Source organism: Oryctolagus cuniculus, unplaced genomic scaffold, assembly GCF_964237555.1.
Source record: "Oryctolagus cuniculus unplaced genomic scaffold, mOryCun1.1 SCAFFOLD_92, whole genome shotgun sequence".
NCBI classification, from domain to species: domain Eukaryota; kingdom Metazoa; phylum Chordata; class Mammalia; order Lagomorpha; family Leporidae; genus Oryctolagus; species Oryctolagus cuniculus.
In genome coordinates this window covers 209,674-223,203 of record NW_027208381.1, presented here as the reverse complement: position 1 = coordinate 223,203, position 13,530 = coordinate 209,674, and the positions used below count along the sequence as shown (strand labels likewise).

General features: G+C 45.0%; 1 protein-coding gene across 21 annotated transcripts in view; it reads right to left on the bottom strand.

Moving 5' to 3' along the window:
• Nucleotides 1–13,530, bottom strand: part of LOC127485578 (uncharacterized) — a 90,707-nt gene that overhangs the window by 56,785 nt on the left and 20,392 nt on the right. For 8 of the 21 annotated variants that reach the window (XR_011386129.1, XR_011386130.1, XM_070067849.1 and 5 more), the window contains 2 exons: nt 10,890–10,933; nt 9,978–10,211 (listed from right to left, as the gene is read on the bottom strand). Coding sequence is in view for 10 of the 21 variants with exons in the window: in XM_070067849.1 (XP_069923950.1) it covers nt 9,978–10,211; nt 10,890–10,933 (278 nt within the window). In the remaining 11 variants the exon portion in view is untranslated. Of the gene's footprint in view, nt 1–8,892; nt 8,997–9,973; nt 10,232–10,889; nt 10,934–13,530 lie in introns of all 21 variants that reach the window. The other 13 variants (XR_011386133.1, XR_011386131.1, XR_011386132.1 and 10 more) reach the window with 6 other exon arrangements.

The window sequence follows — 13,530 nt, the reverse complement described above, 5'->3', positions numbered from 1 at the left end:
TGGAGAAACCCCACAGTATTACATACCAGCAGCAGCAACAACAAAAACTGATGAAAACCAAACAAGTGCCACAGTTTAACCAATAGTATTGTACCACTGCCAATTTCCTGACTTCGAAAATACGCTCAGGGATATAAGGTGTTGCTGGGAAAAGCTGTGTGAGGCACACATGTAAAATTCCTATGTGATTTTTGCCTCTTTAGTGGGCTTTAAATTAGCTCAAAATTTTAAAAAGTTTTAAAAATGCAAAACGGAAGTGCACTATTGGTACAAAGGTGAAGATGCTGCTTGGGATGTCCACACCCCTAGTCAGAGTGCCTGGGTCTGAGTGCAAGTTCTACTGCAATGCCAGTTCCTCGCTGATGTCCATCCTGAAGGGAGCGGGTGGTGGCTCAAAGCAGCTGGGCCCCTGCCACCGATGCGGCTGACCTGGATGGGGTTCCCAGCCCCAGCTTCAGGCTGGTACAGCCCTGGCTGCTGTGGACATTTGGGGAGTGAAGCAGCAGACGGGAGCTTTTTCTCTGTGTCTGCCTGTTTCTCTCCTCTCTCTCTCCCTCCCTCTCTCACAAATAAATAAAATAAATGAATTTAAAAATGTATATACTGTATCTGACAGACCATGAATTGAGCAAATAGGAAGAAAAGAAACTCCATAAAAGTATTCAACAACTCATGGACTCACCTTCAAGCTGGCCATGAAGGGATCTGATTCTGCTGAGTGTACAAGAGATTTAGAACTAAATCAACCAACGAATCATTGCCCAAGTCTCAGACTGACCACAAGGTGGCACACATGTGGGCTAAATCTGAATCACAGTCCAAAGAAAATGAGTTGAAGCTTGCGGTAGAAATGCAGCCTGGTTATCCGCCTTTAAAAACGACCCAGAGTACAAAATATAATATTTGTAATATTCAGGAAACAATCCTGGATTATGCAGCACTGGAGATTCAGGAAACTCTCAACCTGAGTGGGAAAAGACTATTATTAACAGGCACAGACGCCAAGATAACACAGATGTTAAAATGACTTGGTAGAGACAGTGGCACAGCTATTGTGCAAATGGCCCAACAAGCAATAGTAAACACTCTTGAAAAAAAAAATGACAAATCAGAAGGCTAGCAAATAAGAATGTGTAGGAAGAATCAAATAGGAGTTTTGGAACTGAAAAAAAATTAACAACCAAAATGTAAAATTCGTTGGATGAAGCAGAGAATGATAACAGAGAGAAAAGAAAAGAAAAAAAAAGAGTGGGAGGAAAAGATGAACAGAGTTTTGGTGATCTGCGTGACCACAATGAAGAATTCAGGCCACTAGAATTCTAGGAATAGACAACTGACAAATATAACAGGTTTTTACTTTACAAGATTTATTTATTTATTTGAGAGTTAGAGTTACAGACAGTGAGATGAAGAGACAGAGAGGAAGGTCTTCCATCCTCTGGTTAACTCCTCAAATGGCCACAATAGCCAGAGCTGTACTGATCTGAAGCCAGGAGCCAGGAGCTTCTTCCAGGTCTCCCACACGGGTGCAGGGGCCAAGGCACCTGGGTCATCTTCTGCTTTCCCAGGACACAGCAGAGAGCTGGACCGGAAGTGGAGCAGCCAGGACTCAAACTGGCACCCATATGGGATGCCAGCGCCTCAGGCAGAGACTTAACCCATTGCACCACAGTGCCGGCCCCAAGAGGTTTATAAAATGGATTCAATGGGGGCTGGAGCTGTGGCATAGCAGGTAAAGTTGCCACCTGCAGTGCCAGCATCCCATATGGGCACCGGTTTGAGACTCGGGTCTCACAGAGAACCCTGCCCTGGAGCAGGAGTATCACGGGGCATCATGGTCACTGAAAGGCCAGAGTGGCTGAAGCAGAAACTGCAGTGAAACTGTACAAAATGAGACTGGGAATTTAGAGCCAAATACAAAAGGAACTGCCTCTTTTTTAAGAATATTGGCAAGGCAGAAAGAGAGGGAAAGAGGGGAGAGAGAGAGATCTGAATTCTGAAAAAAAAAAAAAATTTTGGCTGCAGAGTGGCAGCCAGCTTGGCGAGGAGCAAGGGCAGGTGCAGGGGAGGCTGAGGCAGCTATGCCAATGTCCATGGTAGGAGAGGGGGATGATCTCTTGAGTCAGTGTGCTGGGACGAGAGACAAGGCAACAGGACGGTAAGTTATTTAGAAGATAAAGTCAGCCGTGTGCTGATGTGTTGACCACGGGAGACAATGGAGAGGAGGACCTCGAATCAGATCCCCACACAGATTCCTCCTCTTGTAATTCAGTGGGTGATGCGGCCATTCACTGACTCAGAGAGCAGGGGAAGGGTATGTGATGGAGAAGAGGGTGGAGGTCTGCTCTCAGGAGATTTTGATCTCAGTTCTGGACAGATTGGTTTGCAGGGACTTGCAGGCTTCTAAGAGGAGATATGTATTGCAAGTCTGAAACTCAGAGGAGAGATGTATGCTGTCTGCCTATTGATGATAACCAAAAGTCATGTTGTGTAAGAGAATGTCCAGGAAGAAAAATCTGAGTGAGTTGAGAAATGAGAGCCTGTGATTGAATTCTGAGAACGCCAACGTCCGCTTGCTGCGTAGAAAGAAGGAGTTCAGAGAATAAACAGAGAAGACGTGTCCAGAGAAGTAGAGGAAACGCCAGGAAAATGCTGTCGTGTGGAAGCCAAGGGAAGAGTGCTTCGAGAACCACGAGTGACCATTATACCAAAGATGTTGCTGAGAGTTTGAGAAGCAGAGCAGGTGGGCGTTCGATGGGCGGGTCAAGGCACTTCTTCAGGCTCCTGTGTGCCGTATCCGAGTGCCTGCTGCAAGTCTGACGATTCCACGTCCCACCCAGCTCCCTGCTAACACACACCCACACCCTGGGATGTGGCACATGATGGGTCATGTACTTGAGCCCCTGCTACCCCCCGCAAGGGAGACCCAGAGGAAGTCCCTGGATCCTGGACTTGGCCTGACCCAGCCCCAGCCCTGGCTGTTGTAGATATTTAGGAAAGTGAACCAGCAGATGGAAAATCTACATTTTTAACATTTAATAGAAGAAAGAGGGCACTAAGAAATATCTCTCTTCAGCAGAGTTAACTGGATGTGAAATTATGGGAACCAAAACCACACTGGAGTAGTTGAGGAATGAATGGGGGATGAATAAATGAGAACATTTTGAGAAGTTCAATGAACGAAGCAGGGAGACACCGCAATTGCTAGAAGGAATTTGTGGCTAGGATTTGACTTGTACTTAATGGAAGAGCTTGAACACAATTTTAAAAGCCAATGGGAAAATCTAGTTAACAGGATGAAGCTATGGATAAGAGAGAGTACATATAATTAATGTGTTCCAATGCTCCCAGGGAAGCAGAACTGAATAGAATCTATTATTCAATATGAGCTGTGGCTTTAGCTCCTGCGAGAGACGTCTCCCATACTGCAAGGAAATTGAGACACACACACACACACACACACAGAGAGAGAGAGAGAGAGAGAGAGAGAGAGAGAGAATGCAGATGCAAGTCACTGGCAGATCTGGGAAGACAAGCAAATTATACAGAAGCTATAATTTCAATGTGGTTTATTTCTGTGTAATGGATCCGGAATAAAACGACTTGAGCCAGGACTTCGGCTTCTACATGGCAGAGCAGATGTGCCTTCCCGCCCCCCAATGACAACTTGGAGCCCTGGATATCACATAGGGAAAATAGAAGACTCTGGAAGGTGGAGAGATGGAAGGAGACTGGCTGGACCTTAGGCTGTGAGGAACACATGTCAGATGAACCCCCCAGGTTTTCTATTTCTCTCTTATATCCTGGACTCGGAGCTGAAGAAGCACACAACTGGGCAACACCAAGGGGCACAGAGCAGCCCCTCCAGCAGAGTACTATTCTCTGTATCCAAAGTACTAGGAAACATGCAGTCTTGCAAGACAGAAAACTGGGTAATAACTGTTTCACTACGGCAAAAATTACAGAGAAAGGACCATGGTCCACCCTCACCTGCACCAACAAAAACCAAGAGGCAAGCTTAGACGTCCACCTTTGTGGCACTCAAGTGAGGCTTGTCTCCAACTAGGGCGCTCACAGAGAAGGGAAGGATGAAAATCAGCCCTCTCCATCCATAACTGCCAGGGCAGCGTCAGAGGCATCGTGGTGGGAAACCAGACTTTTATGACTACCCATCAGGGGTAATGAGCAACCCCCCTCCCCCTGCCCCACATCGTGGTGTCCGTTAGGACCCAGGGAGGAGCTGGAACTTCCATGTCCAAGCACAAGTAACAAAGAATTCACCAATTTTGGATCTCAATGGAGGCTGAGCAGGGAATGTGGACCTCTACCCCTTATGTAGCAGTAACTAGGCAGCATCTACACCTTTTCCGACCAGAGCAGAGAGGTCAACCACACAGAGGATTTCATAATCCAGGGCACGTTTATCGCACAGTGGGTTAAGGCACACTAGGGACACAGCCACCCCATATAAGAGGGCAGGCTTGCGTTCTGCCACCTGCACCTCCAGTCCAGCTTCCTAATGCAGCCTGGTTCAGGATGCAGTGCCCACATCCCGTATGGGCACCAGTTCGAGTCTCAGCTGCTCCACTTCTGACCCAGCTCCCTGCTGATGACCTAGGAAAGCAGTAGAAGATATCCCAGGTGTTTGGGTCCCTACACCCACATGGGAGACCCAGAGGAAGCTCCTGGCTTCTGCCTTCTGATCAGCCCAGCTCCACCCGTTGAGGCCATTTGGGGAGTGAACCAGCAGATGGAGGACCTCTCTGTCTGAAACTCTGCCTCTCAAATAAATCTTTCAAAACAAACAAACAAACAAACAAATAAATAAATAAATCTGGTTTCAAGAAACAGCTAAAGTAAGAAAACTGTGTGGTGTATGTAGATGGGTACGTGGATAGACGATGAGAAGAGAATAGGGAACTAAGAAATAAAGCAAAGATGTTCAACTTATTTTGACAAAAGTGAAGAGCAAGTCGACAGCAGAAAGGTCGACTTTTTACACTTGATCTCAGTGAAAAGGCCAAGAAGCGATAAAGGTAAGATTTTTAACAAATAGTCCTGGAGCAACAGGCTACCCAGAGGAAAACAATTAAACTCAACCTAAGTCTCACAGCTTGTTTAAAACGGAGCTCAAAATGAATCACAAACTTAAATATAAAATGACAAAATGTCCAGAAAACTATAAAGCAGTAAAGAATGAGGTAGGGGCCGGCACCATGGCTCACTGGGTTAATCCTCTGCCTGCAGCACCGGCATCCTGTATGGGTGCCGGGTTCCAGTCCCGGTTGCTCCTCTTCCAGTCCAGCTCTCTGCAGTGGCCTGGGAGTGCAGTGGAGGATGGCCTAAGTGCTTGGGCCCTGCACCCGCATGGGAGACCAGGAGGAAGCACCTGGCTCCTGGCTTCGGATCGGTGCAGCGCCGGCCGTAGTGGCCATTTGGGGAGTGAACCAACGGAAGGAGGATCTTTCTCTCTGTCTGTCTCACTCACTGTCTATAACTCTACCCGTCAAATAAATTTTAAAAAATGTAAAAAAAGAATGAGGTAAATACTTTAAGACATGTATTTACAAACAACACAGATGACAAAGGACTAGTATCTAGAAAATGTAAAAGACTCTCACAACTGAACAGTAAAATAGCAATCCAGTTAGAAAACACACATTCCACCTAAGAAGTATGCAGTCGGCATATATGCCCATGAAAAGATGTTCCATGTCATTACCCATGAGGGAAATGCAAGTACAAACCACCCTGGGATGTCAGTATAGACCTATCAAATTGGCTCAAATAAAAATCACTTAAAATATGCAATGCTAGCAAGGATGTGGAGAAACTGGATCAACCCTACCTTGCTAATGAGACTATGAAATGGTACAGCTACACGGGCAACCAGCTTGGTAGTCTCTCAACACTAAATTAATAATAAATTAAATTAAAGTGCCAGAGGTTTTTATCCCTCAAAAATTAATTCCTACATTCATGTAAAATACTTCATGTCTACAGCAGCTTAATTTTTAATAGGCAAGAACTGGAATCAACCCTGATGGACCTTAGTGGGCAATACCAGACCATCCATCCCACGGATGTTAATACAAAGGATGGAACTATGGGTACACACAGTGACCTATAGGAACTATGGGTATGCACAGTGACATATAGAAACTATGGATACACAGGGACCTATAGGAACTATGGATACACACAGGGACCTATAGGAACTATGGGTACACACAGGGACCTACAGGAACTATGGGTACACACGGTGACCTATAGGAACTATGGATATGCACAGTGACCTACAGGAACTATGGGTATGCACAGTGACCTATAGGAACTATGGGTATGCACAGTGACCTATAGGAACTATGGGTATGCACAGTGACCTATAGGAACTATGGATACACACACTGACCTACAGGAACTATGAATACACAGTGACCTATAGGAACTATGGGTACACACGGTGACCTACAGGAACTATGTGTACGCACAGTGGCCTATAGGAATCTCCAGAGACCCATGCTGACTGATAAAACCCAGTCCCTGGGGCACCTACTCTGTGTGACTGCACACAAATGACATTCAGGATGTGACTCAGTCATGGAGCTGTGGGACAGACTGGAGCCTGTCAGAGGAAATGGGTGTGGCTCTATGAGGATGACGTGAAGTCTTGTGAGGTCCAAAACATTCTCTCCCTTGGTTGTGCCCATTGTGGTCTCCTGGCTTTGGAACTGTACTGTAACTCTGCAAGAGGCTGGTTCTGCAGGAGACTGGATACAGGGTCCAGGGACCCTCTCTGTACTGGGTCTCACCCCATTACGTGAATTTATAGATACTGCAAAATAAACAGGAAAGTTCGACTTTAGAATTACTGAGTGAGGGAGAAGAGGCATGCTTCCGCACATTAAAAGTGTGAAAACTTTCTAGGGATAGTAAAGGAAAAGTCAGCCCACAAGTTCTGGTAGGACCCCTGCTGTCTTGGAGATTGGTGATCAGGAATTTAGAATGCGGCAATCTGCTCTGTTGTGCGAGTTTTCATCACCTGTGCTGTGCCGTCTGGGTATAGAAACAGAGAAAACAGGTGGTGGGGTTTGTTCAGGACAGGGGCATGACAACAAGGTGCAAGAACAATAAGCAACCAAGGACAATTTTTCTCAGATCCCTCTGTTCTCTCCATGCTGCTTGGGCTCAGAATCCTGTTTGCACTTCTTATATGGGCCGAGTGTATGCTCAGGGCCACACGGGTCCTTGGTCTCTGCCACACTGCACTGTCTGCCCTCAGCGACCGGAAACTAGCCTGGGCTCAGTCCTCCCGCCCTGTACTGCTACAGGTGCTGTGGTTAAGGATGAAGATGAAGGGGATCACAGCGACCCAGGTTGCAATGTGGACTGAAGCAGGGAACAGAAATTCTCCTAGTCTCTACTATCTGATTTCATGGTGTAGTGAGAACTAAATGATAAAACACACACACACACACACACACACACACACACACATGAACACAGAGCCAATCATTATTGAGTCAGCCCCCAGTATCTATTGACCCAAAGGGCTTGAATCTGGCCCCACCCCCACTGCCACACATCCCTCCTGGGTGGCCGTTCCCTGATTCAAGTTTTACAACCAGCATCTGCGTAAAACAAAGCCCTGGTTTATAGTGCCTGTGGATCTCCATGGTGTACGTGGCCCGTACAATGTACTAAAGTGACCACACATAAACACACCGTAGGCTCTTGTGAGTTGTTAGCAGCAGGTTCCAGCACTGACACTGGAGCTACCCTGGGCCACAGGTTAAGCCCTGCCTTGGCCCTTTCCTAAGAATTCCTTACTAGCCCATGCCCAAGAGGCCACCCGAACATGATCTGTTAGAAAGCTGCCCCCTTTTCTCTCCCAGGGATGACTCTGGGTAAAGGAGGCAGTAGTGTCATCTCTAGACACAAGAGAATGCCAACAATTCTGATGGACAGAGAAACACAACCTCAATTATAGCCAGGGGTCATCTCATTACTTGGATGGCCAACACTGCCCTCTGGGCTCTTTATACCACTTCTGTTTATCTCACAGTTGCTAGGAGCACCTGTCTGCAACTTTACTTCTCATAAGTTGTCCCAGGTCTTCCCTTTCTACTAAGACCAACATTTCCAAGAACAACAACCAGAAAAACTGCATGAAACAAAAGCATCTGGTTGCAGGTTATTTGGGAGCTACTGAAAGATCCAGGAGTTGAGGGCCACAGTCCCATGGAGAATGGTGTGAGGTGCTTCCCACTGGCAGTAGCCACTTTGGTCTGAAGCAAGGAGCTGAGAAGCCAGCCAGAGAATGGACCAGAAGCCAAGGGAAGATCATTACCCAGGCAGAGCTTTCCACATATCAGAACCAGGGGAACAAAAGGTGGAGTTTGGGCCAATGAAAACATCCAGATCTTTTCAATGGTGATGTTTACTTATTTCAGGGAGCTGGGAGAACTCCCACCCATTGGTTTATTCACCAAATGTCCACAGCAGCCAAGGATGAAGCTGGGAACCAGTATCTCCATCCAAGTCTCCCTTGTGAGTAGAAAAAAAAAAAAAACAATTATTTGAGCCATTATCACTGCCTCCCTGGGTCTGCCTTGAAAGGAAGCTGAAGCCAGGAGCCAGAGCCAGCAATCAAAACTAGATACCGTGACATGGGATGTGGGCATTTGAGCCACTAGGCTAACTGCCAGTTTCCAGCATCTAGACCTTGAGGGACCAAAATCCCGGAGAACAGCAGGTCACAGTAAAAGACAAGCAGACCAGATGCCAGTTTTCCTACTACAACATTAGGTTAACAGACTAAGAAGTAGAGGGGAAGAAAGAATGGGAAAGAGGAGTGCAGGTTTTGGTCATTTTAGTAAGAGGCCAACTTACGGTTCTGAGAATCAGCCATCAGGAGGCATTGGTAAACGTCGCTGATTTTCACTTGGGATCCCTGGAGGTCCACAGCCTAGGGGTGGAGACGAAGCCAGACTCTTCTAAGGAAGGAAATGCAGACTCGAGCCAGGGCCACCCCAAAAGATTGAGTTATGACCCTCATGCTATTTGCCTGGTCTATGATAGAGTGAATTATCTCTGGGCAATGAGATTATCATTCTGAGCCTTCATAAGTTTTTAATACAATGTCCAACTTTCAATAAGATGTTACCAGGCATGAACATAAAATAACCTCGCTGGCATCTAGTCCAGCACACTAAGGAGCTTGTAGATCATCAGTTCATATGCATAACAAGTGAAAAAACACTGCACAAACTCAAAACAAAAACAAAAACTTTTCCTAGCCTGGTCGGAGAAAAGAGCTCACAGGGTAAATCACTCCGGACCAAAATTTTAGACAAAGCAGCAGGGGCAGAGAATCCCAACCTCCATCAGGGGCTCTGGAGAGGAGCGGGATGGGAAAAGTCTCCTCACTCTTCATGAGCTTACTTCCCAGAGTTCTACTATGTGGGCCATGAACATATTAATGATTTTGAAGATTTATTTATTTACTTATTTGAAAGTCATGGTTAGAGAGGGAGAGACTGAGAGAAAGGTCTTCCACCTGCTGGTTCACTCCCCAGATGGCCAGAATGTCCAGGCCAGGGGCAAGGGCGAAGCCAGGAGCCTGTCTCTACCCCTGTCTCCTATGTGGGTGTAGTGGCCCAGGTACTGGGGCCATCCTCCGCTGCTTTCCCAGGGGCACTAGCAGGAGCTGGATAGGAAGTGGAGCAGCCGAGACTCGAACCAGAACCCAGATTATATTAAATTTGGTGCAGGCTCTTGTCTCCTTCCAAGACAGAAACACAAAATGCAGACCGGCCCCACGTGCAAATAGGAAGGAGGTTATGTAGCACCCAGGAAACACACACACACATTCAGGCCCAGGATGGGCTGCCCCGCACAGAGAAATGCTCAACAAGAGCGGGCCAAAGAACTGCCCGTGGACAAGAAAAAGAGAAAAAAACGAAAATGGTACCTACGGTTTGGTTGGTCCATGCACACGTCGGAGATAGAGAGCAGGAAAGCACCAAGGTGGACGGCTCTGCACAGGGAAAAGCACGCACAAGCGGTCCCTGGCTCCCGGTGTGCAGCGCTCCGCGGAGAAAGAGAGAAAACGGCAGCCTTCATCCGCGCTGGAGGTGCAGCTCCTTCCGGCTGGTGCGCCCTCCGAGTAGCTCCACGAATGTGTTGGGGTGCGAGCACGCATCCTGGACCTGGATGTGACAGGTGCATTCTGGGAAGGCGGATGTCATCACACTGACAGTTAAAGACACAGCCTTCCACTGCAGGAGAGGAAGAGTTCCAGGCCCTAACCCTGACTAGTGACACCGTCTCACCGCCACGTTCTCTGAGACTTAACCCACTGCACCACAGTGCCGGCCCCAATAGGTTTTTAAAATGGATTCAATGAGGGCCGGTGCTGTGGCATAGCAGATAAAGCTGCCTCCTACAGTGCCGGCATCCCATATGGGCACTGGTTTGAGACCCGGTTGTTCCACTTCCGACCAGCTTTCTACTATGACCTGGGAAAGCTGTAGGAGATGGCTCAAGTCCTTGGGCCCCGGCACCCATATGGGGGACCTGGAAGAAGCTCCTGGCTCTTGGCTTCAGATTGGGGCAGCTCTGGCCATTGCAGTCCTCGGGGAGTGAACCAGGGGATGGAAGGATGGAAGACCTCTCTCTCTCTCTCTCTCTCTCTCTCTGATCTCTCCTTCTCTCCCTCTGTGTAACTGTGACTTTCAAGTAAAATAAATAAATCTTTTAAAACAAAATTGATTCAATGATTGAACCAAAAATTATAACATTCACCTGATGAATTTTTAATGTGGATTGTTGGGATATGTGGAATATGTAAGAAAACTATGACATAGAAGAGAAAAGAAAGGACCTACCTGATGGTAAAATTTCTCCCTGATACGGCAAAACTGTTACGAGCCTATGAAAAAGAAAGTGTGTGTTATACTTCTGAGGGCAGTCACTAACAATCTATAGAAACAGATAATGTATACATCACAACTGATAAATTAAAATGGAATGAAAAACCATGCAAGTCACCTGACAGCAAGAAAGGAGAAACTGAAATAAAAGAGTTCAATGTCAAAAAACAGATGATGAAATTGGGCTAAATCCAAAACTATCAATGAGTATGTTGAATGCAGCTGGCCTAAACACAGCAAGTGAAGGAGAGAAATTTTCAGAAAGGATTTTATTTTAAATGACCCCTCCTGATGCTGTCTATGACAAACTTACTTCAAATACATCGAAATAGATAAAGTAGTAAAAGGGGTAAATAAATACATCCTGTGCAACATTAATCCAAAAAATCTGAACGACTGTATTAATACTAGAGAAAGTACAATTTGGAGCAGAGAAAATTAGAAGGAGTTAGAAGGGTCATGGCATGTTGCCCAAAGGTGCAATTAAAAAAAAAACAATAAAATGATTCTACATGCATATTACATAGCAACATAACTTCACTATGCAAAGTTGACGAAAATCGAAAGAGAAATAGAAATATTTACAATTTTATTTGTAATTGTTGACGCATCAGTTAGTAACAGATAGGACTAGAAGACAATCAGTTAAGGATATTGAAGAATTGCATCAAACTTTCAATCAAATGGGTATAACTGATGTTTTTAGAATACTGCACCCAAAAATAACAGAAGACCCATTTTTTAAGTCCGTAAGGAAATTCACCAATGTAGCCCATTTCTTCATCATAAAACAGACTTTCAATTTTTTTTTAAAGAAACTAAATGCTATAAAGAATGTTATTAGATGTAAATTTATTTAATTTATAAATTAATACTACAAAGATAGCTGGAAAACTTCCAATCTTGGAGTAAAACAACACACTTCCTTTTTTTTAAAGATTTATTTATTTTATTTGAAAGGCAGAGCTACATAGAGAGAGAAGGAGAGGCAGAGAGAGAGAGAGAGAGAGAGGTCTTCCATCTGCTGGTTCACTCCCCTATTGGCAGCAACAGCCAGAGCTGAGCCAATCTGAAGCCGGGAGCCAGGTCTCCCATGCGGTGCAGGGGCCCAAGGACATAGCCCATCTTTACTGTTTTCCCAGGCCAGAAAGCTGGATACGAAAAGGAGCAATCGGGACTCAAAGCGGTGCCCATATAGGATGCTGGCATTGCAGGTGGCAGCCTTACATGCTAGGCCACAGTGCTGGCCCCACGATACACTTCTAAATCCCTAAGTCAAAGAGGAAGTCTCAAGATAAATTAGAAAAGGATATAACTTTAAAAAATTTAAAATGCAGATGTATCAGAGTTATACAGATGCAACTTAAGCAGTATTTGGAGTAAAATTCATAGCAATAAAGGCATTTATTAGAAGAGAAGAAAGATATCTATTCAACAATAATTTTTAGTTTAAAAAAATAACAAAGAACAGCAAAATAAACTAAGCCAAGCATAAGGGAGCAACTAATATGTCAAAGAGTGAAACAGATTAAAATTGAAAACAAAACAAAAAACTAGTGAACACAAAAACTGCGTCAGCAAAACTGATATATCTTTATTGCAATGATAAAGAAAAAGAGAAGACAAATTATGGAGGTGCCACACACCACATATACATTAGAAGGATAGTAAGTGGGGCCAGTGCTGTGGTGTAGCAGGTAAAGCTGCCTGCAACACTGGCATCCCATATAGGTGATGGTTTGGGTCCCAGCTGCTCCTCTTCTGATCCAGCTCTCTGCTATGGCCTGGGAAAGCAGTGGAAGATGGCCCAAGTGCTTGCACCTCTGCACCCACGTGGGAGACCCAGAGGAAGCTCCTGGCTCAAGCCTGGTCCAGCCCTGGCCGTTGTGGCCATCTGGTGAGTAAACCAGCAGATGGAAGATCTCTCTGTAACTCTGAATTTCTAATAAATAAATAAATATTTTTAAGACAGACAGTGAGCTAAAATTCTGCTGAGCTTTATGTACTTAACACTTTATCTGAAATAATACATTTCCCTGAAAGCTATAAACTATAAGCTTAAACAAGATGAAATGAATTAATGATTCTTATAAATATCAAAGCAATAGAATTTTTAGTTTGGCAAAATCTTCTGAAAGATAGCTCTCTATTCCCTGATGGTTTTAGAGGTGAATTATGCCAAATATTCAAAGAAATGACAACAATTATACACACTGTCTTTCAGAAACTAAAAGAAACACTTTCTAAATCATTTTCTCCCACTCTGTGCAATAACTACACAGGCACAACAGAGAAAGGAATATATTTAAGAAGTGGCAGACAAGAATACTAACATGACTTTTAACTTCAATGCTTCAATGAAGGTGCTTGCATCTCTATGCAGCAGCTGCTTAAATCAAAGAGGTCAGGCCCACATATATGATTGTAGAATCGTTACCATAAATCAAATCTCCATTACTTTATATGTATGTTACTAAAAGCAAGGATATCATAAGTTATTTCCTGCAATCAATTTTCATGTATGGTTTCCACTCATCAAAACACAACTAAACGAAACCGCTGTCAGGGACACACATATTTACTACTCCCCGAGGTT